At 45.1% G+C, this 27265-nt stretch overlaps 1 protein-coding gene across 1 annotated transcript in view; it reads left to right on the top strand.

The window, feature by feature from the left end:
* The window catches only part of GRK5 (G protein-coupled receptor kinase 5), a 166006-nt gene that overhangs the window by 44892 nt on the left and 93849 nt on the right, over window positions 1–27265 (top strand). The window contains exon 2 of the mRNA XM_082486760.1: window positions 26129–26224. Within this exon, the coding sequence (XP_082342886.1) occupies window positions 26129–26224 (96 nt within the window). The remainder of the gene's footprint in view (window positions 1–26128; window positions 26225–27265) is intronic.

The following is a 27265-nucleotide window of genomic DNA, read 5'->3' as shown; positions in this document are numbered from 1 at the left end:
GTCAGATCTGCCCTTTGAAACTTTATCTTCTGCGTAGCAACTGTTCAAACGTGGCCTTTACTCTGCAGTGGGCACATCTCATGGCACTGACCAGTGTGTCAGGAGAGAGGCTGGGGAAGCCCTGTGGGGAACATCCTGTGCTGCTGAGAGTTGCCGTGCTTGCAATACAAAGACAAGGGATCTGGAAGACAAAAAGTATAACCTGGCAAATCCAGTTACTTATGGGATTTCTGTCAATCATCAAAGAACTCATTTGACACCGTGGCCCTCCAGCTGTCACGGTCTGCATCTGTCATGTTCTTGGGAAACAGGATCTCACCTATGGTTGAGGGGTTTTGAAAGCAGAAGGAAAAATGGGGAGGTGGGTACAAAGTGGATTCAAAGCTTCCCCTCCCTGGATCTGTGCCATGTTGGTCCTGTCCTAAGGAACAGGTTAGAGAAGCCCGAGGGCTGCTCTGCTGAAGCACGCCTGAAGCTTAGGTCTCTAACGGCTGAGGTGCAAGAAGAGCAAGTGTGAAAGAGATGATGCTGTGCTGCTGTGAAGGCTCTGTGCCCTCCTGAGATCTCCGTACGTGAGGTAGATTTTTCCACTACGAGGCAGGCCAGCTTTTGGGCAGCTTCTTCCCATGCAGCGGTACACACACTGCCCTGCTTCAGGAGCTGGGCTGGCCCCGGATTTTTAAATGTTAAAAACATTCGTCTTTTATTTCTGTTGCCGTTCAATATTATGGGAAAAGATGTTATCACAGCTAATCCGTGCGGTGTCTGTGGAATTTCTTGGCCTGCGAGGGCTTATATTGCATTCATGTATCGGGCACAGGTTTTGCTTCCGACAGCAGTAGTTTTTTTCAAGGGCATCCCAATAAGATGAAAGTGTGGTCACTGACAGAAACCACAGTGTCAGACTACGGTCTTGAGGATGTTTTGGATGGCCCTGTATTTTAATTCTTGATTTCCCCTGGCATCTAGACAACCAGCAATTTATGTGAAATTCTAAGGGGAGGGAAAAAATGGAGAACTGGAGGAAATGCCTTAATTTAATTGATCGGAATATTTTGGAAATTCACATGTGCCCTTTTTTAAAAAAAAGACGTAACTAGAGAATAAAAAAATACTGTGTAAAATCATACTGAAGATTTAGTATCACATTTTTCTTTATTGTTTCGGCCTTCTAAACATATTTCGATATGCTAAAAAGAACAAAGCGATACTTAATAGTTGGAAAAAAATTAATACAAAAGAGCGGTCAACCCTGGGAACTCACTGCTGCAGCTTTTTAGCAGGGGGTCATATTTTTGTAGGATGATTTTGAAAACCCTTGGTGGTATCATGACTTACAAAGTTTGTGGTTTTGCGTAGGAAGAGCAAGAAAATGAAAATGAGATCTTGTACTTCAGGATATGATCTATCATTTGTCTCTTCCCCAGCTTCACATTAAACACTTCAGTAGGCATTTTCAAATGCTGTTTTCTGAAGTATCAAGCAGAAACAATGAACGAATGTTGTGATCGAAGCTGAGAAACCTTAACCAGTAACTTACAGCTGGGTGTGTGAATCATCTGAAAACCACAATGGCATTGTCTTATGTATATCAAAGCTGATCATTTACTGTATTGTTCTAACATACCTGCCCCAGTCTGTCTAGGCTGGAGGAAAACAGGAAAGGAGGAGGCTCTCGACTGTAAATGAGTATCTCGTTCCTTCCCTTGCCATGCCAAAACGTTTATGAATGAGCTTTGACCCTGAAGCAGGCTGAGCTGGTAAGGGCCTTTATAAGTTTCTGTCCATTCGTATTTCATTCACAGTGTTTACCTTTTGTCTAAGCAAGGGGTTGTTGTGGGGTTTTTTTTTTGCTTTGTGGAATATATATCCACGGCCCCAGAAACCAGCCCTGCTTCCTGGCCCGTACAGCCTTTGACAGCACACGTGAGGTTAGCTGTGCCGGTGGGTAACACCAGAAAGTCCCAGAAGTCAGGCTGAAGATTTGCCTTTTGTCTATGCCTCCTCCTTCGGGGTTTAAGTGTACGGTCACTAATATTTCTTAAATTCTCTAATGTAATACACTATCTATACAGACGGGCATTGCTTTCTTCAGGGGTCCTGCCCAGGCCTCGAGTACAGAAGTTTCTAGTACAATGTTCCACCAGGTAGAGCAGTCCAGCCATGAAAATCACTGGCTGTACTTGCTGGCACTCTGACAGCCTTCCCTTCCCTCTGGATTCGGCTACAGAAAACTGGGAATGAGCTATTATACGTACATCTCTTCTAACACGTGCTGTCTCTTGCTTGCCACCAAAGCTCGCTGGTGATGTGCAGCCGTTGTTACTTTACAGGTCCAACGCCTGTAAAGGTGGCACACGATAAAGTGAACGTAAAACATACCCGACCGATACTGCAAAGCAGCACAAAAGGAAGTGTGGAACGGCATTGTGTGTGAGAGTACGGGAAAGCTTACACGCCAACTTAACTTGAGATAATCCCGGTTAAATGTACACCATAGTGTAATCAGATTGTGCCGTTGAGCTGTTGTTGCTGTAATGATGTTTGTAATAAGCAGCTTTTCTCAAAAGACCGGTGTTCGTGCAGAGCGCTGTGTTCTCTGGGTGCATTTCTGAGGGTGCTGGGGTATGTCTAAACGGGGCAGCTCAAGGCTGCCTCCCAGTTCTTGGCTCCCAGAGGAACCAGGAGCAGACAAAGTGAGGCTGAGAAACTCTGCCGCAGAGGGAAACACGCTGGCAGGCGAAGCTCTTCTCCCTTTGCTGACTCCGGGCACGTCTGCACATGGAGCGGAGCACAGTGCAAAGATCCCTGACCCTGCACGGACCAGGTTTGCCGCAGACATAGAAACAGCAGTGCCGTGTCAGGGTGGCGTTGTGCCCAGGCTAATTAGCTAATTCTCAGTAAGGCAATGGTTAAGACTGGGTATAACTCCCCCCTAATTTAACCCACGGGTCCGTATTGCTTAAAATCTGCACCACAAGCAGGGTGTAGGTTTTCTAAGAGCTCCTCAGAGCTCACAGGTGTGACACACCGTACAGAGAGCTGTCAGCGACTCCCCTCCGACACAACCCTTTTTACGTCTGACCTGCTTTTTTCAGATAATGGTGTTTTTTGTCTTGCCCAAACAATCAGGATGGGTTAACAGCAGAGAGCCCTGCATGAGGCAGCTTTCCGATAGCCAGGACTCAGCAGCTGAATTTGTGTAATAATCCCACCGGCTTTAATCAAGAGAGGAGACTGCAAGAGGCTTGTAAATTCCTACAGCAAAATTCTCCATTCTCATTCACGGAGCAGATCTTGCCTCCAATACGCTTATCTCCCTCCCTCCGTGTGCAGAGCCCTTGACGTCAATGGAAGATACGCTCTTTCGGGGAGAGCAGAAGACTGAGGTCACGCTCCTGCAAACAGCAGAATTATGTCCCTGGCATTGAGGCGAGAAGGCTCTATACTTTTGCAGAAAAGCAAAAAGACTTGAAACAATGGCATGCAGAGAAAAATAAAAAGGTAGCCTGCTCGCAGGAGAAAAATTTGGAGCTGTATCAGCAGGCTGTAGAAAGATGCGACTCTCAGTCGCATCTGAAAATGTGCTGTTTGGCAGCCATGAATGGTGCGGAGGCTTTTCGTTCATTCCCCCTTCCAGAGCTGGAAGGGGACATCTGTCAGCGCTGAACCCGAACAGCAGTTAATGGCTGCAGCATGCTGTGCTCATAACCCAGGACATTTAAATCAGAACCCTAGAGGTCAAACTCCACAGCTCAGCCATCGGTGGCCTCGGTGATGTTAATAGATTGCATTACATTTACTGCAGCTTTTATGAGTAAAGGTACTCAGCATGGTTAAATTATCAGAGGTTAAGTGCAACCAGTTGTATGTAACTCAATGACGGATGTTGCTGTTTTGATTTTTTTTCCTTTTATTTGAGAGGACCAAGTATATAGGTTTAAGAATCTCGGAAGAAAATATTGAATTTTTTTATTGTTATCAAATTCCATTTATAAAGCTGCTTTTGTTGAGGAAGTGTTTTGCAGAAATTAACATTTTACCTAGCATAAACTTTGGAACAGCATCCAGCTCATGCAAATGAATACTGCCGTTTCACTCAAAGAGCTGTTTATTTCTTCTTTGCAATAAAGGAAGTGAGTTCCTAACTCTGCGGGAAACATATCATTCTGCAAATGAGGTTTGTAGTTGTACAGAAATATACCATAGTTCGCTGAGGCCAAAAGCCAAATGAGGTGACCAAAGCCAAAAGAGCCGCCGCGCTGCGAGGGAGGATGTCTTCTGCAGGACAGTTTCCTCCTGGGGTTGGAAGTCAATCGGCGTGTGGCTCACGCCGTGAAGCCTAGAACGTAAACGGGTGGTTGGTATTGCTTTCATCCCGTCTCATGTTGCTGCCGAGGCTGTTATTCTTCACCATTTACCTTCTCAAAATATTGAGCCAATTAGAAAAACAAATCTCTCTTTTGGTGAATGCCCAAGGGTGAAGCTGTAACGATGTGTGTTCTCCGCAAGCCCTAATCGCGGGTGTCGCAGTTGCGCTTGGGACTGCTGGGCTAAGCAAAAGCAAATGCCTTGCTGATGTATTTTACGCCTCGGCCAAGCCACGCTGAGTGGTCGCTTTTGTCCGGGTTCCCAAACCAGGGAGCTGAGGCTGGTCAGTATTTGGATGAGAAAAGCAGCAGCAGGGGAGGAAGGGACGGTGCTTGGAGAACATCACCCTGGGCAGATAGCAAGTGAAGGTCCTGGCTCTTGGCTCAGGCTCTGTTGCTTACAAACCGCAAACCGCTAGTGCGTTTGTTGAAATGGTGGCTATAATTCAGAGCGTGAGGTAGACAGATGTTTCTGGGTTTTTTCCTTGCTAATCGTCAGGCAGGTGGGTTGTGGGAATTATTAGGAATAATTGAGACAGGATAGTCCTGAGTGCCGTCAGTTAAATTAAATATTAACCTAAGGTGCTTGTGTTGAAATCCTATGTTTTCGTTGCTTGTTTTCTTTTCCCCGGTGAATTAAGTGACATACTCCAAAAGTTTGCATGCATGAGGTGTACGAGTCGAGTGAGAGATTTGAAACATAGGAACGTTATAGTATCAAAAGTCCAAGAAGCTGCTATACTTTCATTTACATGCCAGCATTTTCACCCCCACGCATAATGAGAGCACATTGCTAACTTTAGCCAAGCCCTTTATTAAACTCATCTGATGGCTCAGACTGGCTGCTATTAGTACCGTTTCATACACGATAAGTGGTCTTGCTAAGCCTTCTAAAATAAGTATAACAATCTAACCGGTACCCAATGGCATATCCATCTTGTGTCTGACTGCAAAGAATAAATTACGCTCTTACACTTATAATTGCTCATGCCTGGATTTGAGGATTACAGTCCTGCGATGCTGATGATTAGAACTGGTCTCCTACTTTGTGCGCAGATGCTCCCTGTGATCCACTTCAGCATCTGCCTCGGCTTTTCCAAATTGATTACGCTTTGCCAAAGAAGGGAGACACAGTATCCAGTTCTGCAAAAGCATTGCAGGCAGCTATGACCTGATTTAAATTCTGTACAAGACAGGGGAGTGGAGAACGTATCTTCTGATGTCTTCTAGGTAGTTTAAAGAAGTATTCTTGGGCATTTTTAGTAGTTGTGAAAATTGGGTGGGTCTTTGGAAAACAGTCTTCAGAAAGAAATAGTTTCAGAAAATTCAGAGGTATTTAAAAAACTGTAAAAATTCACATAAAATTTAAAAATAAGTCTATTCTGAACTGAAGAAGCAGAGATAGCTATGATTTTTTTCCCTTTAAAATAATTTCCCTGTGCTCCTTAACACGAATGGTGACAAAGCAACGTGAAGTTATGCTCTACGCTTCACTGCCTATTTTCTCACCCTCAGCTTAAAAATAACAGCTCTGTAGCACCTTCTGTTTTCTCGTGACGTCTACACACACTTTATGAATAATCTTTAGGGGGAACGCTGTGCTTGATCTCTAATTGGGATTTTCCCGTCTTATCCAGTGTTGACTTAACCCTGCTTCCACAGAAGTCAAGAGTAAAACGCCCATTGATTCCAGTGCGAGCATATTTTGACTTTTCAGAAATGCTCTGCCATATGTGTTCTCGTTTTGGAAGTATCATGTGGTTGCATTTGGCCCATGTTGTGTTTTAGTCACTCAGAAAGAACACGCGGAGTTCCAGCCTGTCCTCACCTGCCCTCGCGATTGCGAGAGCTTGAGGGCCTTGGGGAGATTTTGAGGGCCAAAAGTTTTGCTGTTGTCCTGTTTTGGGGGGGGGGGGTATCGTTTGTTTGTTTATTTGTTTTTCTTCTCAAATTTCAAGAAAACATATTTCTAATCTAAGACAGAGGGAATGAGAACATTTCTAATTGGCTGCGAAAAATAAATCTGAGAAACAGTGTTTGAACCCAGCCTATATGTTTCATTTGCTAATAAATGATAACACCATTTTTATTTTATTCAGTATGATATAATGCAGTATTTTAAAAGGGGTGAGAAATAGTTTGGAATCAAATGCTAAAACAGTCTATTTTAACCTTATTGAAAAGCTTTTTAATTTTGTCCTCTTAAAAAAGTAAATATCACAATTGACACATCTGTGAAGCATTTACTTATGGCTGATTGGTATTTTCTGAGGAAAAAAATGTTCCGCTGAAAATTTCCATCTGGTTTTAGAGCTTCCCAGTCTTTAATGTATTTAGACCCGTCGATATCAAAGGGACGCTTAGGAAATGCTCTCAGTTCATGTTATGTGCTAGGAACTGCTCGAGGGCAAGATGAAGGGTGCTGACTTGTAGGTAGCTTTAGCTAGGATATGTGTCTGCAGTCATGGTTTGTAGCCTGGTATGATAATGTGAATTTCAGCAGCTGTGAATCAGGGGCACAGCCCATTAAATCTCATGCTCCTCAAGGGTAATAGCCCCTGGCAGAGGGGCTGGGTGAAGTTACACCCGTAACTGCTTCAGCCATCTTACCTGAGTCCATCTGGGATCATGAGCCGGAGCCTTTAGTTTCACGAGGTATTTATTATAGCCTAACTCTTCGCCTAAAACCATGCGAGAAATCTGTGCTAGATGAAGGACTCGGAACTAATCCTCTCTGGGTCTGAGGTTAATGTCCTTTGCTCTAGATTATCTTTCCTAGTAGCATCCCTATCCTCCCATCTGCTTAGTCATCTGTAAGGTAAGCTGAGCATGCTAGGGAGAGCTCTTCTCTAGTGAAGGGTATAAGCAAATTAAGGAGAGAAATGCAGTTAATCTGTGCATTTCCCACATTCCTTGTGCTGTGTCCTGCTGTCACCGTGTATTCTCCACTGTAGTCCATGAGGGATTTGCACTGGACGTGCTACAGCCTTTAGGCATGTTTCCTGATCTAGATTTCCAGGTTAAAGGATTTGCTCTCCACCTAACGTAACTGCACATGCCATCAAGGTTTTCCATGACTTTGTGAAAAATGAATTGCTGTCTTCATGTCACAAGGTTGTCCTGGTTTAAACACACTGATTTGAGCAATATGAGTTGGAAGGGGAGTGAGCTTGTGACTTTGAAAATGTGCAAATCACCCAAAAGAAATTTGTCTCAGATATTTTTATGGTATTTCAGCTGAGGTTCCATGAAAAGTGCAAAAAATAACACTCCTTTGCCGAAAAACAAAGTCCCAAAACAAACAAGCCCATAATAAATAAACGCTTGCCAAGAGTCATAAAAATCTTAAACTGTGATTTAATATCCTGTCTCCCTTTTGTCTTAGTGGAAAAGGTCATATAGATGAAAGACATCTGCTGTTGTATCTCTCTTGCATTTCAGGACAAGACTAAGTCCTATTCTTGGCATTTTTTTGTGTGAGCAAATTGCTGTGAATTCCTTCTATTCAGTTGTCTTAATGTGTCAGCTCTTGAAGAGGATGAACAGGCCTATGGCCAGTGATTTCAAATGCCGGGCTGCATCCGTTATATTTTATTCTTCAGAGATGGATGCATGCCTGTGTCAGCATTGGGTGAAAAACATCCAAATATGACTGAGTTCATCAGCGTGAGCTGGAGGTTCTGGCCAAAGCTAAGTCCTGGTAGCAGCTTATGGTGAAACTTTGGCCATGATCAAGTCAACCAACAAAGGATTTCTTCTTTTTATCAGAGTGTGTGTCTGTCTTGGTGAACTAAGTACCGCCACGGCAGGAGGGCTGAGCATTGGCGCACAGTTGTCCACACTGTTTATTGTTAGGACTATTTTTTGGCACGATTTTGGCCTACGCCAGGCACAACTTGGTGCAGGGACTGTTCAGTACAGTCCAGGACCTGTCTCCAAAACCCACATACTTAGGTATCCTAGTCGTTGGGGCCTGCGTGCTGGAAACACGAGACATTGGCTCATCCTGATGGGAGGCCTAGATGTCCTAGATACTAGACGGCTGGTTAGGCTGGTGGTGCTGGTGGTGAGGGTTTCCTGCTTGCCGAAAGCATGCAAGTATGCAGAAGGGAATTTAGGGTTAGTGGGCCAGAGAGAGAGAGAGAAGATGTGAGAGGGAACAGGACTTTAAAGCCCACTCCTAAAGGCATTTCCCTGAAATGAGGGAAGAGAAAGAGCAACAGGCTCCAGGCCCTTGTTCATAGGGTTGTTTTCAAGAGTCGGAAGCGTGTGGAGGGGTAGCAGTTTGGCTTGCTACAGGTCAGAGACAGAAGGTGGCATCAAAGGCTGGTCAAGAAGAGTTTTGAGGTGAAAAGAGGACAAACCTGGAAAATAGAAGCAAGTAGTCAATGCTTGATGTGATAGAGACGGACAGAACTGGGGAAGACAGAAAGACAAGAGATGGCAGGGTGAAAGTGAAGGAAAACAACTAGTCTGACTCACCCTTACTCTTCAATGTTCTTTCCATCTTCATGTTTTTATTAAATCTGTTTGAAATGTAGTCAGCACTGGACAACAGCGTATTTACAGTCCTTGATTTTTCCTGGCAACCTTTTATGGTTTTTCAGTAATACCACCCCGTTTTGAAAAACGTGTCTTCCTCAGAAAGCAGTTGCATTGATGACTGGGAAAATTGTGACCCTCTGGAGCCATGGGGGATGAAATCCTAGCCCTAGCCGAAAGCACAGGCAGCATCCCCAGTGACAGCAACAGGCTCAGGATGTCACAGGGAGTGCTTTTGGCTGCTGTACTGGGAGCTGGAAACTCTTTGGGGATGGGATCTGTGTTCATGCGTTGCCTTGTATGAAGAAGTCCTGAATTTGCTGGCCTCCAGGCATTGCAAAAAAGCGAATGTTAAACACGTTGTCCTGTGAGCAGTGGAAGTAATGAAATGTTGGCACCATTGGATTCTCTGGTGCCTGATAAAGGGTGAGTGTCAGCCTTTTCCTCAGCAGATCTTTTTGCTCTCTGCAGGGAGCTTGTTCTCCTCCTGGCAGTAGGAAGGTGGTCTGCAACCCCCTTGACAGGCGACCAGGGGTTTGGAGTTGGTGGAGGGGATCCACACCAGACCTGCACGTGCGCAGTGCACACAGCAGCATCCTGTGCTTTTTCTCTACAAAGCTGGGCTGCTTAAAACAAACGGAGTAAATAGAAATAAAGAATGCTTTTCTCGCTAGTGTCTAGCAGCCCTAGTTATCTTGGGTCCTCTGACAATATCAACTGGAAAACTTTTCAAGAAGAATGGGTCTGGGTTTATTTTGTTTTTTTTTTCTAATTAAAGCTGTGCATTTAAACTGTCTGTGATAATTTCTTTTCCCAGTTGTACATGTGGAGTGTCTCAACAGGACTGTAAAAGTCATGCTAATTTATGTGAGGGCAAAATTCATCTTTAAGCTGGAAAAGCTTTTGCTATTTTTGTTTGCAAAATGCTTTTGGGTCCTGAAGTACAGGGCACTGCTGAAAAGCCAAGGGATCTGTTGGTTTTATTATTTTTATTAATATACTTTAAAAGCAACTGAGAAATATTTTACTTGATACCTGAAGCCAAGGCAACAAAGTGCAAACCGCTTTGTCATTTACTAACGTGGAAAATGTGAAATGAAGTAGATGCACCTTCTGCTTTTTTCCCCTGTCTTTGCTTCTCTGCTTCTGGGAGGTAAACATTTATTTTTTAATAATTGAGAATACTGCCTTTTTAGGCATAGAAGACAAATAATTTATATTTATTTTTACTATCACTGTAAGCACTCTTCTGCATCTCCCACATTATTCTCCCATGAAAAACTTCCATACCAGGAAGCTTTAGAAACCGGCACTTACTCCAAACACAATCTTAGAATTTCGTGCCGAGGGGACTCCTCAGTTAGGATCCCTATCTCTCCCTCTCTCAAGGGGCTTGTTTAAGGGCTTGCTGGCATGTGTGGCTCCTGCTGAAGTCAGCTGGAGTTGTAGGTGCTTGACATATCTGGGCTTGAGGCTATTATGGTTGAGAACTAGTTCTGCTCTTGAGACACTGGTCAGGCTGTAGGGCAATCATTGCCTGCATTTCAAGAGGATTAAATATACAAAAGCATGAAAAATAACTGGAATTCCTAGTATGGTAAGGTTGAAAGTCTAGCCCTTCGCTTGAAAAAAAATCCCATGTCTTCACGCATGTGAGCCGCTTGTGTGTTTACTGGAGACAGGAGGAGGCTATTAAATCCAGTCATTCCATCAAAGACAGAAAAGACAACCAGGACAATCCCGTTTCCACCTTCGACCCCTGATGCCCCGTGTCCCCTGTTGCTGTGGGAGAGGCCGAGCGCGGGTCCGTGTGGTGCGCGGTGCCGGGCATGTCCGTGGGCAGCAGGAGAGCCCGAGCCACAGGAGCAAAGGGCAGTCTGAACTTGAGGCTTTCCTGCCTCGTGTTGTTTCTGCCGATCTTTCCCATGAGGACTGTTTTCAGCTGGGGTCCTGGTTTCGTTGTCATCCTAAAATGTAATTTAGAATGTTAACTTTAGCCAGCTGAAATTATTTCCTTTTTGCTCCCTTACTGAGAAGGTTTATAAATATCAGGTTACACAGGAAGCAAATTCTCTCGTTATCAGATTGTTCTGTAGTCACTTTTCTTTTCCTCAAAAGCATAATGGCGAACTTTATCAGTGCTCAGTCATTTGTTTCCTATTAAACACAAGTGATTAAGATACTGTTTGGCTCACCGGGAAGAGTTACTGACCTGTTTTTTTTTCTGTAAACGTAGCTTTAAATTAGGAGACACCTGAAACTGGTAGGAAGTGAGTATTAATTGGGTTCAAGTTCCATAAGCACAGATTGCGATTTCCCAGTGGGATGTGGTAAATAGCCGTCACCAAAATAATATTAATTACATTATCTCCCAGAGCGGTCTCAAGAGGTGCTGAGATAGCACATGTGCCACTTGGGCTTAGATGCTTAGACACAAAGATCAGTGTCTGCCGCTGTGTTGCTTTGCACAGTGCAGAGCGTGCTGCGTCACTGGGGGAGCTGAATGAGATAAGGAGGCTTGGCTTTTCTGTGGCACTGCTTGGGGTTTTGCTCTCGTGAGTTTAAAAATCAGAATGCCATCTAAAGCAATAGCTGATTTTTTTTTTTTTTTCTTTTCTTCCCTGACACCCTGAAAGAAGTGATAATAACACCCCAAGCTACGGATTTTATAAAACACCCGGACACAAAGCATTTCTTGCAGCAGCGATTGTGCCTTCCTGTAGGTTTGTTCAGCTCCAAGCTGGCTCTCGGTGCCGCACAAGCAGCATATACCTTGTTTATCAGAACCACGCTCTGCGCGACCAACCTTAGAGCTGGTTCTGCCCCTGGCATCGCGACGACGCGCTGCCCTGCGCTACCAGCCCTGCCGCGGGTGGCGTGGGCTGCGCCCTGACCACTGCCCTTTCCCAAGCAGCAGCTTACAGGCTTTTGCTCCAACGGCCCCTCTGCTAATCTCGTCTGGCTGGTAAGACCCAGGTCTGGCGGCCCGTGGGGCCGGCCGGCCCTGTGGCAGAGGCCGGGTGGGCAGGTACCTCCCTGCTGGTCACACCACTCTCATAGCGGGGCTGGCTCTGCAGCCTGTCAGGCAAACTGGAACGGCTGAGGACCACCTAGCCGTTTAGGACCACGTTAAGTCTTCAGGGAGACTGTTTAGCCCCAGAGACCCAGCAGCCTTCCTCCCTTGGGTATTGATGAGCAGCAGAAGTGAGAAGCAAGCAAATATACGGTTCAATGATGGCTTGTCGCTAACTTCTCCGTTGTTAATTGAAGCTCAGCAAGCCACATTCACGCGGGATGTAAGTACACCGGCCTTGGAGCTAGAATTGAGTCTGACCTGATAATCAGACTTTTCCATCTGGGCTAGAAAAACATGAACCTGGTGGTTTGTTAGGGACATGCTGGCAGACACTTAAAGACAGCAATGCTGAAGGCACCATTATAATTAGCTCAGTCAGAGACCGAGCACATAGATTTACTTGAAAACCCGTGTGTCTGTTCCCTGGTCGATGTGACCTCTGTGGAAATACACTGCTGAAAGAATATTTAGACTTTAGTCACCTAATTCGATGTTACACATCCTTGTTGACAGCATTACGTATTACCGCTTTTAATTAAAGGTATCAGCACGTACCATAATGGGGGGAATGACTTACACCGTAAGAAGTCACTTTACAGATCTCAGAAACTGACTGGTAGGTTGATACTATAGCTTTTAAAATTCAGAAAGTGTTTGTTCCCTGCTTAGGTAGCTTAAATTAAACACCAGAGGGGTTCACGTATATTTGGATGGATGGGAAAATGTGCCCTTCAGTCTGTTTCACAACAGTTCGAAACTAACATAACCACCTTAAAACAAAGGGAAGCTTTCATCCTTGTTCCTACAACTCCACACAAAAATCTGAATTGCAATGAGATTGAGCAACAGAAAGCAACTAAGTAAGTAGACCTCATTCTTAACTGCGGAAGAAGTTGTTTCAATAGAAAAGTGTTAGCCAGCTTCACAAAACGTCACTAACAGGATAAAAATGGTCCCCAAGGATTTCCCAGTTTCATTATTCCTCCCACGATGACACTTTCCACTCAAAGATGCATTGCTGAACAGGGGTTATACAGGACAATGAAAGAGGAACTTTTTCTGGACAGGGAAAATGTAAAGAAAAATTTTGCATTTCATAATATGTTTTGGTATTTATTTTTTTTTTCTGTTGCTCTTGATTTTTCTTCAAAACAGGAAGAAACAAGCTCCGATTGGTTTTTGTGGTGCAACTTGCATTCCTCCAATTTACTTTTTTTTTACACTTGTTACATTCAAAGATCTGGATTTGGTATTTTTTTTTAAATAGGAGAAAACAATCTTTCTTTCCAAAGCCAGCAGGATAATCCGTGGCTGCCCGACTGGGCCCAGAAGGTTCTGTTTTGTGCTGGAGTCAGCAGCAGTTTCCTACAATGACTTCGTTTGACCTGCGCTGCTCTGATGGGCTGGGGCTGGCAAAAATCTCAGCTCCAGCCATCAAAACATTCCTTTGTGGCCAAGTGCCCTTCTGCTTTCTCTGAAATATCTGGTGTCAGTTTTAACAAGAGGGGAAACAGACGTTCGTCACCATTAATTCATCGGACAATTAAGCTAGTGATCTCTGACCTCCTGCCATTATTGGCTTTCAGAGCCAGGGTAGAGACCCCGCAGATATCTGTGCTGTGACATTCCCCACGAGCTGCCCTAGTATTTTATTTACTCAAAGGCTTAGCTTTTGCCCACCACCAGCCAAATATATATGCTTCATAATAAAAATTGCTAATAAGCTGTCGCAGACAGTGACATTAATCTCCAGGCGAGGATAACAGAAAGCAAAGGGAACAGCTGGCTGTCAGGAAAGCATGTGAGCGGGGATTATACATTTATTTAGATTTATGTACATATTAGAAGTGTCTGTCCCTGGCTGCAGCTGCCGTTGGTGCGTTGGGCTGGCTTGGGCATCCGGCACCACGCTGAACCAGAGTTCAGGGTCTTCACGCTGGGAGGCGTGGGTGGTGTGGGATCGCTGTGATGTTTTCTTCTTCTTCCTTCATCTTCCAGGCTAGGGCAGTACCTAGGCTTTGCTGTCTCCTGGAGTTGGTGGTAGGATCGTTGTTCATCGTGGCCCATTTCCACATGGCTGCTGAGGGGCCATTGACCCAAGTCAATCCCTTGTTTTAATTCCGGCCCCAGGGCTGCGGGGAGAGCAAGTGGAAGTGCAGGACTTTATGAGCAATAAGGAAATAGTTAATCCATCCCTGGCACAAAGCTGCTGTTTTGTGTTTATTGAGATGGTGCTTACCACCGCCAGCTCTCGGGGTGGGTGGGTGGGTGGGTGGGTGGGAGAGGCAAGACAAGAGCCAGCCAGCTGCTTGCATCATCTGACACTTACGCCATGCAGCCTTCAAGCCTCATTTTTCATTCGCTGCTTTTGAAGCACTTCATTAGCTCATCAGAAGAACCCTTTGCCTTTGCTTTACGACAAGTTTCCTCTTTTTTTTTTTGGTCTTATACCTCCTAATTTTCTCTTTTTATTTCTGCTCTTCTTGTTGAGTCCTTCAACTGGTAGCTATAGTAACACCCGTGAATGAGGGACTGTAGTACAGCACCACGACCCGCTCCCCTCGGTAAAGCTCTGCCGGGCTTTCACACACCTGCAGTGGCTTGGCACCCTCTCTTGATAGGGGTTTCTCCGAACAACGGGGACAGTCTTAGCTTGGGAGCCGGCTCCATCCTGCTTGCTATTTGCGGCTGCAACCCGCAATATATTGTGGCAGAAGGAATGAGTCACTGGCAGAGCAATCTGTTACATCAGATAATCACAGATTACCTCCATTAACCTGAATCCCTTCTGTAACCTTTTACAATAATGATCCTAAATGCTGACACATACAATTGTGTTACCGTCATGTCTTGGGCTGTCAGTGATTTTTGAGGACGATCTTTTCTACGGTTTCAGGGGTGATTTAGCAGGGTGTGACAGTGAGATCCGCAGAAAGGAGCTGTTGGTACGTTGCTGCTGGACAAGATGATGGGGCCAAAGCTACGCTTTGTAGCTAAGTAAGCGGAAGAATTTAGGTGAAATGCGGAGTCAAGCCTCTTTGCTTGTTTTTGCCCCCACTGCTTCCCTCCCTCTGTGATCTTAACCTTAAGCCTCCTGGCACCAGTCACACCACAAACTCTTGCAATGCTGGAACCTCGGTCTCCCCCAGAGCTGTCCATGTCCATTGGCATCAGCCCGGTACACCCTCTTCCACCCTTGCCCTACCATCTACTAAGTACATTTTCTTCCAAAGCCAAAGCGTGTGCCAGCACCTTTTCCCCTCTGCAGCCAGTCACTGCAGCCGTAACCGGGCATTTCAGGGCGCTTTCAGCCCCCTCTCCACATTTCCTCTATGGAGTGCATGAAGGCTTGTCGGATATCTAGGGTTCAATTTATGCTTTATCATACCTCTATAGGTGAGATTCTGACTTGCTGTTCAACCGAGGAGATTTAGGTAGATGGACAGGGTCATTATCTGCTTTTGTGGTAAAGAAAGGTGTGACTGATCCTGATCTCAAAGAGAAAGTGACGCAATCTGAGACACATTGCGATGCTGTACGTCTCTTCCTGGCTGACTCTGGAAGCTTTGGAAGTGTCACAGAAGAGATGTTCCTCTAAACCGGTTCTGTCAGTATAGCCCATACACATGTTCTCAGGAAGTTCCCAGCCTCATTTTCACCATTTTTAGCTTGTTTACATCAACTTAAAAGTGTTGAGAGAGAAGGGTGAATCCAGCCAGGCATCACTGAAGGACACTTCTTATGGCTGTTGGGCTATCTTCCTGCACGGCAAGACCGATGTAGTGGTCCTCTAGACCCCTGCAAAAATACAGAAGTGCCCCAAGATAAATACGTACTGGGCACCTGATAACACTTCCTGTGCCCTCCTTACTCAAGTGTCCACATCAGCGCCTTTGCTGGGCCAGGATCTCTGGTGGGATCAAATGTGGGAGGAGAGATTGTGCTAATGCAGTGATTATGTACAGTATTTGTATGTATAGGCAGCACAAAGGGGCTGTAGAGTCACTTCAGTTCAGGGTCTGTATAGCTGAGCCCTGTGTTGCCTCTCTAAACGTCTGGGGTCTGCCTGTCTGCCTGCCGGAGAGCAGGACCGAGTTCTCAGGTGGACTGTCTAGATGCTTGAGGGACTTGCTCTTCTGCCTCCTTCGTGGAGACTCTGCACTGTTTCTTTCTTGCTTTTCTGGTGACTCTTTTCCTGACTCAGACATAAACCATCTAAACTGAAAGAGTGTGCTGTTATTTATGTACGGAAAGCAAAACACGTCTGGATTTCTGGGTTCTTATCAGAGCATCTCAAAGCTTTACCGATTCTACCAATTAGGTGGAACTAATAAATCAGTCAGGCCTAATAAAACAGCCTGTCTCAAATCATTAATTTTTCATGACGTTTACTAAAGTTCTTTTCTTTAGCCCTGTTAGTAAGTTTACTTAGGTGAGGGCAGAAAAACAGAAAAGAACATAATTCTCAGAGCTTGGCTACAGACTGCTGATAGGAACATACTTGAATTCTCACCTCCCATCCAGCTGGATCGCCTCCCCACAGTTCAGAAATACTCCTTATAAAACTCAAATGTCAGGAACACAGAGGCTAAGTTCTTTTTTTAGAGACTGCCGAACTATTTGCAGGAGAAAAAGCCCACACAGCTCTTTGACAGGGACAGACCGAACCCACATCGTTCCCTGCTCAGGGCTGGGTTTTTGCGTGTTCTCCCTCCAGAACTGGCACCAGAGTTTTCAGAAGTGCCGAGCCCCATGTATTGCCTGTGCCAGGGCCAGGTTTCCTTGTGTGTTCCTTCTGCCTCTCTCGTGCTGCTCGTTATGCCGTTGTGTCTCTAAACATCAGAATTGCACAACGCGGAGCAGCAAATCGGCAGAGCCTTCTTAGCCTTCTGGTCGTTTCTCTAAGACTCACAAGTCCCTTCAAGGTATTTTGGCTTTAGGGGTCAGCCCTAAGAACATCTGGGTTGCTTGAGGGAAGCCACTGAATCCAGGAGCACCACACATGCTCCTGGCAAATCTACACGAGCAATGGGCAACACATGGACTATACGTGGTGAGTTGGACTTGCAGGTTTGGGTTTGGAGACATTGGTTAGCAGCTTGCATACGTGTTACTAAAGCAGGGTAATAAATACATAGAACAGGTCATAAGTTTAAAACCCCATTGCTTAAAGAGGTGTTCCTTCCTGGAAAGATGTTATCAAGTCCTATTCAAGCAGGATTTCTGGAGCAGGGATTTGCATTCTTTCTTTGGAAGAATGGGAAGCAGGTCTGCTACAGTCAATGTAAGTCGCAGCTGTGCAAATTAACTTAAGGGAACTGGTAAGGAATGTGGGAATTCAGATTCGCTTGAACACTGAGATATGGGGAGGCCACGTTCCTTGTGTGCTTCAAAGCATGTGATGATTGAGAACATTTCTGACAAAAGAATCTTCCTTTCTGAGAATGACTTTTTGTCAAAAATGAAAGGGTTTGCAGGAAAGTGTCTACTTAAAAGAAAGAAGGATTTGCTTTTTCTAGCTTCTTTTTGACAATATAGAAACATCATTTTAACAAAGTAAAGGATGTCAATTTACCCTACCCATTTTGTTCCAATGATATATCTTAATACTCTATTTGATATGTTCTATGATAATGTTTTGACGTTAGAGAACTGAGATGACTCAAATGTTATCAAAATGAAATGGTTTAATGTCTTTAAATCAGAATTTTCTAGAATTTTGAAATACTGACTCTCAGCTTCGATTTGGAGGAAAACTCCACTGAGTTACTTAGCGTTTGTAGCAAGGTGATAACCTTGATTCTCAACAGCTCCGTTCAAAAGGTTGGTCTCCCATAGTAATCATCAATACCGAATCGTTACAGACAAATATTTTCTGTTACCTATGCTATTGATGGACAAAATCTTGTAATACTCCTCAGGTTCAGACATCATAACCTCTGCATGTTCCTCCAAGAGACCTTACAGGTCCAGAAACAGCTTCCAAAGGAGCACAGTGGCTCCAGATTCACCTGTTGCTTTGTCTCTTCTGCTCTTGTTGCCAACTGCAATGTCAAATACTATCCAGGCACCTTTCAGTTCGAAGCCATCAATTCAGTTCATCTCAGCAGCCTGTTGAACCACCCAAAACATGGTAATATATTCCAAACACAACTAAACTTACTGGATTTGTGCCAGTAGCCTGGTTTACTTTGAGGTCAAGCATAAGAAGTTAACATTTTGGGCTGTGCTTAATTTTACTAATTTTGACAATAGCTGTTTTTATTTTTATAAGATTTACCGTTCTTTTTTTTAAGAGGTTGTAAATCTTCAGTATACTTTGTATCTTCGGGATTAGTTTTGTTTGTGGCATAAAAGCCAATGATCTCTTTTTGCTCATTCATCAGCTGCAGATAAACACAATATAGTTAAAATACAAGGCATGAGAGAGAGACGCCACGACAGACAAACTAAAGGTGCTTACGCAAGGGAAAATTAAAGTGATTCCAGGCAGATCACATCACCACACAACTCCCTGTTAACATGTGTAGCAGCAAAATGTACGCTTAGAGTACATGAACTGGCCCACGAAACTCAATGACAACGTGTTGAAATAATCTCAAATATGCATTAAAAATACCCAATGGAGGATGTAGGCAGATTTGTATGGAGTCTTGTATGCCACCGTTTGGGGTGCCCACTCGAGACCAACAGAAAAATTAAAGGCGTGGTGTTTCAGTTTAGTTATCCTTTCAATGTGCTCTGATTAGGCATAAAGGTAGCTTATGTAAAGACTTCTTTATATTCCTGGAGTCGTGCTAAAATGGCTTTGACATATGATAGTCGAGCCCTGAGGATCAGTCTTCAAAGACTAATCCCTTAGCTTCCGCTGTCCCTTCAGGGCAGTGGATGTTATTAAAGTGTGTTATCAACATACACATTCTTGTTAATATATAAAATGTGTTATTAAAGTCACGTTTCAGCCACTCATCAGTATGTACAGTACTGCTTGACCTCTTATTTAAATAATAGGTAGATATTCCTGCGACAAATATTTGTTTGTGAACAGTGACTTCTGTAAGCCAGTGCTAATAGGACTTCAGATGCCAGTATACAAAATGTTTTGCCCTCTGGTGCTCTGGTAACCAGATTGCAAAGCCAGCCTGACTCTGTTGGGGAGAAGCTTGCATTTTTGCTTATGAAATTCCCATCTCTGTGATTCAGAAGGCTTAAACGTGAAATACATCTGCTGTTCATTTCCAAAAAGCAATGGGATGGTTTACACAGCGGTTGTCAGGCTTATGTATTTGTAGCAACATCCAGCTGATTTATGTGCAAACATGCCGTGACAGCAGGGAAGATGGGCACAAAACCGTTATCACGGTCTGTGACTCTTCAGAGAGTCACGTTCATCAGAAAAGGCTGCAGGAGATAAAGACAGATTGGCGTGGATAAGAGGAGCTGTGTAACGTGATTCTCTTTTGGGGGCACGGTGTGGACTTTTTGTTGTATCTTATAAACGAGAGCCTGTAAAGACCGGTTTGCAGAGGCATTGTGTCCCAGTGGATGGTGGACACCTACCTGCTTTTGAAAACCCAGCCCTCATACTCTTCTCCTTTTTCTTGGGGTGATGTAGAAGGGGATTCATAAAGAGGTTCCTAATGGCCTTGTAAGCGCTTGTTTTAAGCCCAAGTTAGTCAGGAGTATCATCTAAAATCTTGTAAGGATAAAACAGGGGTCCTGCTTTTTTGTTTGCTTTCCCAGATGAGAAGGGCAGGATGAAGGGCAGAGAGCAAGCAGTGTTTTTCATTCTTTGCAAATAAACCATTTTTATTTGCTAGTATAGCTGAACGGAGGTGGGACCAGTATGAAAGAATAGTGAACCTGGATGAACGTCTGTGTGAAGCAGGTCTAAGAAGGGTGGAACTGTTTGCCTTAGAGGCTAGAAGTGTTAAATATGAAAAATTCTTAGGGGAAAATGATTGGCTGGTAAGTTTTATTCATGTTGTCTCATTAGGAAGAGACGCTTCAGGAAAATAAGCAGTTTAAAATTGGTATTCTTTTCCTTTGCAAATACACGATTAATCTCTGGGACTCACACCAAGAGCCAACAGTCCGGGGCATTTACCAGCAGCTTAAGAACAGCCTGAATTTAAAAAGCATAGATTCTGAAAAAGCAGAATAAATTTTGGGAAGCAATATACCTTCATGCTTTGTTAGCCATATCTTATTAATAAGGTATGGAAGAAGTTCCTGATTTCCAAATACTTTAGAAAGTATTTCTAGAAAGCTTTCTGAGATCTTCCTCTGAAGCTGCCTGCGGTCTGTCCTGTACCGGACAGACCGTTTGTTTAATCTAATATGGCAATTCTATGTATACCATATCACTGCATACACTTCGATGGGAGAGAGTGAGTAAAGGAAGACTGGCAAGAGGAAGAGGAGAAGAAATGTAAACTTCTTTTGAGGGGAAATGGGACACTAACCGTGATTTTTAATATTTTTTGGAGTTCTTTTCACTGCTTTCACGAGCTGCGTAATCAAGGCCTTGCAATCAGAGCGTACAGAGCTCTGTACTCTTGTTGGGGAGGGCTTGGATGAAAGCCTAGCTACTGTTGCGAAATGGAAGACACAAACTGTAGTTGTCCTTCAGTGATCTGTGGATAGTTTACCTAAACTGTGGATTAACTAGATGATTGCAGATAACGCAGTTGAAGGCAGTGAAATGTTTGGCCGTCTTGGGTTAGCCGGGCCTTGCAGCATGGGGTGTGATGCAGGCTTATCAAACTGGGCAGCAGCAGAGCAAAAGTATGAAGCCAGTTTAGCTGCGCTTAAAAGCCACCTTGCATGGTGGCACGAGGCACGAAGGGAATATGGTACAGGCATGATGCTGGAATGAATTCACCCATCGTTATGTTTAACTCTGTGTTATGAAATACCTTTAATCAGCTGAGCAGGAGCATGGCTTGACCCTGTCATTAGCAGAAATAACAGGCTCAAGGCCTTGGCTTCAGCTCCTTGCTCTGTCTCTGATTTCTCATGTCGTTTTGGACAAGCCACTTAATATCTCACTGGCTTAACAACGTGCAGGTACTTTCATACCTCCTCTTGGTCTTAGGAGAGTAAGTACATCCTGAATAACGGAGGCAAAAAAAGTAGGCACCTTAGGCTAAGGGTAGCTCCTGCTTGCAAATGTTTTACATGTGTGCCTCTGGTTATGTCTCTCTTCTTGCAGGCAGAGATCAGAGCTAGATTTGCCATCCGGCATCACAAGATGATATGAAAAATGCCATGTATTTTTCAGTAGGTAGGATGTAGAGCAAATGCTTTTGTTTCCTGTAGGACTGGTTGACATGTTAGAGAATGAGCTTCAGTCCTCGGTTTGCAAGCGCTGAGTTGTTAAGTTCATGCAAGGGAGCGGAGCTGAGATTTCATACTGTTGCTGGGAGCTCACCTTTTGTCATCAGCAGCAAACCGAGATTTTAAAGCAGTCAGACCCTCCAACACCACATGATGGATCTCGCACCTAAAACACGGCACGTCTGTCAAGTCTTGCTCTGAGAAGCTGCCTTGAAATTGCAAATCCTCCTGTCCAGAATAGACACTGCAAAGGCAGCAATCAAGGCAACGTGTGAAAAGCTTCCCTTTGCAACCTGCACAATTACTGACCTATTCAGAGAAACCTCCCCTTTTAGCTTTTAGCTCTGCTAAACAATTTACCCTGTCTCAGCTGTCTCACTGCATTATGTCCTTCAAACCCCCTAGAATTAACGTTTGGAGCCAGCAAACACTGCTGGCTCCACAAGAAAAGCTGAGAGCGGAAAGGTCAGGCCGATTAAAGCAGTTGATCAGAATCTTTAACATAAAGACGTCACAGGCAAAACAGTAACGCTACTTCACGCTCAGCTAAGAGCGAGTGATTCATCAGGCAAGGCTGCTTATTTTTGGAGGATGGCCACAAAAGAGAAGCGACATGCTGGCTGTATCGATCACGGTTGTAACAGGGGACCGCAGAGCCCTTCTCCGTTTTTGATGGAAATTTAATGTCAGAAATACATTATCCAATGTAAATATATCAATATATATTTTTCATTGAATGGATTTTAAAAACATTCTGGCCCAGCTTAGCAGAATCATTTCATCTCTGCACAAATCTCAGAGCTGTCATTTAGAGCAAAGGGCTATTTTGCAATGCTCTGCACAGTCTGACGCTGCTGAAGGTGCAACCATTTTGCGAGGACTTTCGTAAAGGTGGCTAGAAGGAGCAGGTGTGCTCTGAAATCTCCAGTGCTTTGGTCTAGAGGGTAGACCTTCAATGGGTGAAGTCTTACGGGTGTTGAGCAGATGCAGCCTAAAGAATGCTTTCATCTGGCTTACTCCTGCTGCCTCCTGTCTCCAGAAATTATTGGAAATCCTGTTCTAGCAAGCACCACTGCCCGAGCAGCTGCACACACCTTGTGCTGCCGGCAGTGCCTGATCATACCTTAAGCAGAGAGGTCCTGCCTGCCCCCTTACAGCACCCCTCTGTCTGTTCCTTGATAAGAGCAAAGTGGGTCTTCGCAGTGGGAGAGGCAGCAGGCAGAAGGGAGACCCACCTGGAGAGCCCTTTGCTGGAGAGGGTCCAGCAAAGGGCTGCGAAGATGATTAGGGGATTGGAACATCTCTCTTACGAGGAAAGGCGGCGGGACTTGGGTCTTTTTAGTCTAGAGAAAAGAAGACTAGACTCCCTGTAGAGAAAGAGGGAGGATCTTATTAAATGCTTATCAATACTTTAAGGGAGGGTGCCAGGGGGATGGGAACAGGCTTTTTTCAGTGGTGCCCAGTGACAGGACAAGAGGTAAGGGGCACAAACTTGAATACAGGAAGTTCCGTCTTAACATGCGGAGGAACTTCTTTCCTTTGAGGATGGCAGAGCACTGGCAGAGGCTGCCCAGAGAGGGGGGGGAGTCTCCCACTCTGGAGACATTCAAAACCCGCCTGGACGTGTCCTGTGCAACTGCTGTAGGTGCCCCTGCTCTGGTGGGGGGGTTGGACTGGGTGATCTCCAGAGGTCCCTTCCAACCCTGACCATTCTGTGATTCTGTGTTTGTACGTGGAAGTGGGATGAGCTGCTCTGGGAGCCGGCAGCCTGAGGAAGGGATCCAGAAATCCAGATTCAAACCCTGTGGCTCGCAAAGGGGGACCGTTCGGCTGTGACACCAGCCCAGCTGTTTCCCTCCCTCCTTGCCCTCCCCTTCTTTCCCTTCCCTCCCCCAGTGCTAATAAATATATACTTAATTCCCATGGAGGTTTGACATTAAGGCATAGAACTCAAAGTTTACAAGATAAATGAGTGTGAGGAAAAACATGAAGCAATAGTTCAGGGAAGAAAATGCAGCCAAAGAGAACGACTAGTAAAGAGAAGGAAATGGGAATTCCTGGAGGAAGGGCCATTCCCCAGAGGAGCGTGCGAAGGGAGGGGGCAGAGAAGTGTCAGTGCAGTGTGATGAGACATGAGGGCAGGAGCGCCAAGGAATGTGCAGGAAGGCCCCTGCAAGAGAAGGAGAAGAGGGGTGAGTGGAGGTGGCAGCCTGGCAGGTAGGAGCAGCTGTGCAGGAGTGGGCTTTCAGGGAGGCAAAAGCCAATGGAGGACCCTTTGGGTTGCTGAACCCAACCCCTATGGTCTCTGGTGACAACAGCAGAGCTGCACGGTCCAGGAGAGTCAGTGAATGGACCATCGCAGTGCCAACCCCAGCCCACAAAATGTCTCTCAGTGCTTTGTAGCGTAGCTAAGACCTTCAGCATGCAAGACCAAGTGTCGCATGCTGCAAGAAGAGCTCAAGACAGCCTCTCCGGTACTGTGGCTGGAGGGATGGGAGAGGAAATGACTTTAGCAGCAGTGTTTGGGATGCACTGCACTGAAGAGGGGAGGTTGAAGAAGAGTTCATTATAGACCCAAAGATCTATCTGTATTGCATAATACAGCATAGCGTGGAGGCAGTCGCAGCTCTCTGTGCTTTGCCAGAGACTAATTTCTGGAAAGGGTAGAATAGCTGTACTCCTGATAGTCTAAACAAGCGAGTTCCTTCATGACTAGTGCTCTCTGCGCTACATTGTACAGTGTAGATATACAATAAATTCCTGTCAATCAGTTTAAAATAATTCAAGGCAAGCTCTGCAGTGACAAAACCATTGGTCACCAAAAGCAAAGGAATAAAAAGTGAGATGCAGAAGAAACACTCCTGCGCCAATGGTGTGATCAGAAATGCCCCACAGAGAGCAATGTTTCACAGTTTTTTCCAAGGCTCACGTTTTCTCTGTAATGGTCTGCTACCTTTTGAGTCAATGCTCTCCTAATTTAGCCTGCAACATCATGTAGTACCCAACACACCCTCAATCTGCAGTTGTGACTCTACCAGCCCCTCTACAGAATTAACTCAGCTCTGAATTAGTCATTCGACGTGCCAGTGCATATAGAATACACTCAAGTGAATCAGATTTTGTGTGCAGGGACTGAATTGCAGTAAATACAGCGACTCGGAGAATCTCAGTCTGCATCTGGGCTTTCATGTCCGGAGGGATACTCTTTCTCCAGTGGCTGCACAGCCTCTCCCAGCAGGATGGGCACACACACGAGCCGGGAATGAAACCCCCAGCACCTTCTGCCCTCTGCAGTAATGCCGATGTGGCATCATGGAGGCATAAAAGAGAAACCCAGGGAAGGGCTGGAGTAAAAGAGTCCCCAATGACAGTAAAAAAAAAAAAAAAAAAAAAAGACAAGAAAAATCTAAAAACATCCTCTTAGGCTGAGTGGCTTCAGATCTGAATGCCCATCGAGCAGACGCTGGGGGAGAGCACACACAGCACGGCAGCCTGCGTCAGGCTGAGGGATTAGTGATCCCAGCAAAGACAGGTATGCTGGAAATGCTACCTTTACTTGTCCGAGCCTAGTGCAGAAGGCATCCCCCTTGCAAGCAAGGAGCAGTGGACAAGAGGCAGCCCCTCAGAGCTGTGGTGCTCTTGCGACAGCTTTGTCAGTGCCCGAGTCCCCCATCCTGAGCTAGCTGGAGTTCTGGGCTGTTAAAGCAGGAAAGCAAATATCACAAGTTTTAAAAGAATGGGAAAAAGTATCTTTGCACTCAACAATGTGGTTGTGAGGGTTTGGTACTCTGATTTGGGAACAGCAATAGAAAGGTCCAAATCAAGCCAGTAGATTTTGAAGGTTCTTTTTAAAAAATACATGAAGGTGAATGGTGTTTGGGTTTGCTGTGCTGTTGACACAAACCAGAAAGGGGCACCTGGGAATGGAGGGGCAGAAAGAACTGAGAAACTAGAGGAAGGGGGGGAGGAGGGAGAGATGGGGAGGTGGAGAGGGGGAAGGGGAGATGAGGCAAGTGTGGGCGGTATGAAAGAGTGACACCAAGAGCAGGTAGCTTGGCTGGATAAGCTCAGATGTGGCACCTAGAGATGTCAGTGATGCCTGCAGCAGAGTATTTACGAAGGGATGTTGACGAGGGAGATTCATCAGTGTGGTAGGGCAGAGGGTCTTGGACCTGGTCCTGCCAGAGTTGGAGGAAGCCAGCTAGTTCATTCGCCGTGAGGACAGTCCGGTTCAAGAAAACTTGGGGAAGAGTGAGAAGGGGAAAAAAGAACCAAAAAGATATTTTCTCTTCATGAGGATATTACATTAATTTTCTCCCACTGTTCCTGTTCTGCTCCAGTGGAAGCAGTAGTGACCAGTGTGTAACATCAGCGGTAATGCCATGTTGGCAGTACATGTAATGTGAGGGATGGATTGTGAGAACTGAATTTTGGTCTTCATTTTCTAGCACTTTTTTTTGAGATGGAATCAGGGCACATCCCAAAACCATAGGGACATCCAGGTTGAAAAGATGTGAGCTGTAATTTTACAAGTTTATTTGACTCGCATGAAATGGCACCTGAACTGGACCTGGTGGGCCACAAGCCTGAACTCCCAACTTTTAGCAAGTTGGTCTCCTGTGGGATGCCACCTCTTTGGTCTCTGTCAGCCCAGACAAGCTCAGATGTGATCTGTACATCTACCTGCAATATCTCAGCTTTAATTATTAAGGTTAACCATAAGAACTGCGACTGGGCTGGTAAACTCTGGACTGGGCATAGTCCCCAAAGCAATCTAATCCTGATATTTCTTTCTCTGCAGGAGGTGGAGGGAAACGCAAAGGCAAAAGCAAAAAGTGGAAGGAAATCTTGAAATTCCCTCACATTAGCCAATGTGAAGATCTCCGAAGAACAATAGGTAAGAGCTTTTCCCTTCTTTGGAAATATTGCATAAATAAAATGTGTTACCAAAACTGGCTCAGCAGAACAGCATTAAAGGTACTCATCATTAGACGGAATCAGTTTAGAGATGGACGTGCGATGCATATACTTCACATGCTGCTGCTGTGCAAACTCAACATTTTCTGGTTCCTAAAGGGATCGGGCAGGAGGGACTGGCATAATGCACTTGCAAGGCCGGGTTTGGGGCTAGCAATGGCCGGGCCCTTTGCTTTGAATGCCCAGGCTCTAGGAGCCAAAGGGACTTCACTATTAGACAGTACCTGGCATATGGGGCAGGTGCTTTGACTTGGTACCTACCAGGGCCAACGTGGCTGTAAAAGGACATTCGGAAAGTAATCCCCTCATCACATCCTGCATTCCCCTGTAATAAGTAGCTCTTTATCAGGGAGGAAATGAGACTTGATGAAAGCAGACAGATTGCTGATGTAGTTGAAGATTAATATTAATTATACTCCAGCTATGATGTTTGAAGTGGCAGCCGCTGCCCTCTGCCAGGCAGGTTTGCTCAGCAGTACCATCCTCTATTCAAGCCACAACGCTACTTCATGTAGTTTTTTATAGGACATATAATTATTTTTTTTTTTTAAATGACTTTGTTTTATCCATGTGGGCCAAACACTGCAGATTTTGAAGGGAGCTTGCAGCGGCCATTTCTATAACACAGCATTTCTCCTGCACATACCTGCCAAAATTCAGCATTCTTTCAACTGTTGCCTTGGCAAACATGGCTAGCATCTATCTCCTTGTGAATTCTCCACTGGAAAGGCCACTATTACTGATCTCTCCACAAGAGGTTAACTTCAGCAACTGAGGCTCCTTTTCTCCCCTGCACTGACATAAAATCCAGCCACTGGCAATGAATGAATGAAAGGCAAGAAACGGTAACAACTGAGATAGCGGGCAGCATAATTTGTCTAACTTGGGTGGACTTCTGGGGTCTGACTGGCAGTGCCCTGGCACTATGTACACCCGAAATTCACAGTGTGTTTATGCAGAG

Source organism: Vanellus vanellus (assembly GCF_965231255.1).
Source record: "Vanellus vanellus genome assembly, chromosome: 7".
Classification (NCBI taxonomy): Eukaryota; Metazoa; Chordata; class Aves; order Charadriiformes; family Charadriidae; genus Vanellus; species Vanellus vanellus.
This window is presented reverse-complemented; position numbering and strand designations above follow the sequence as displayed.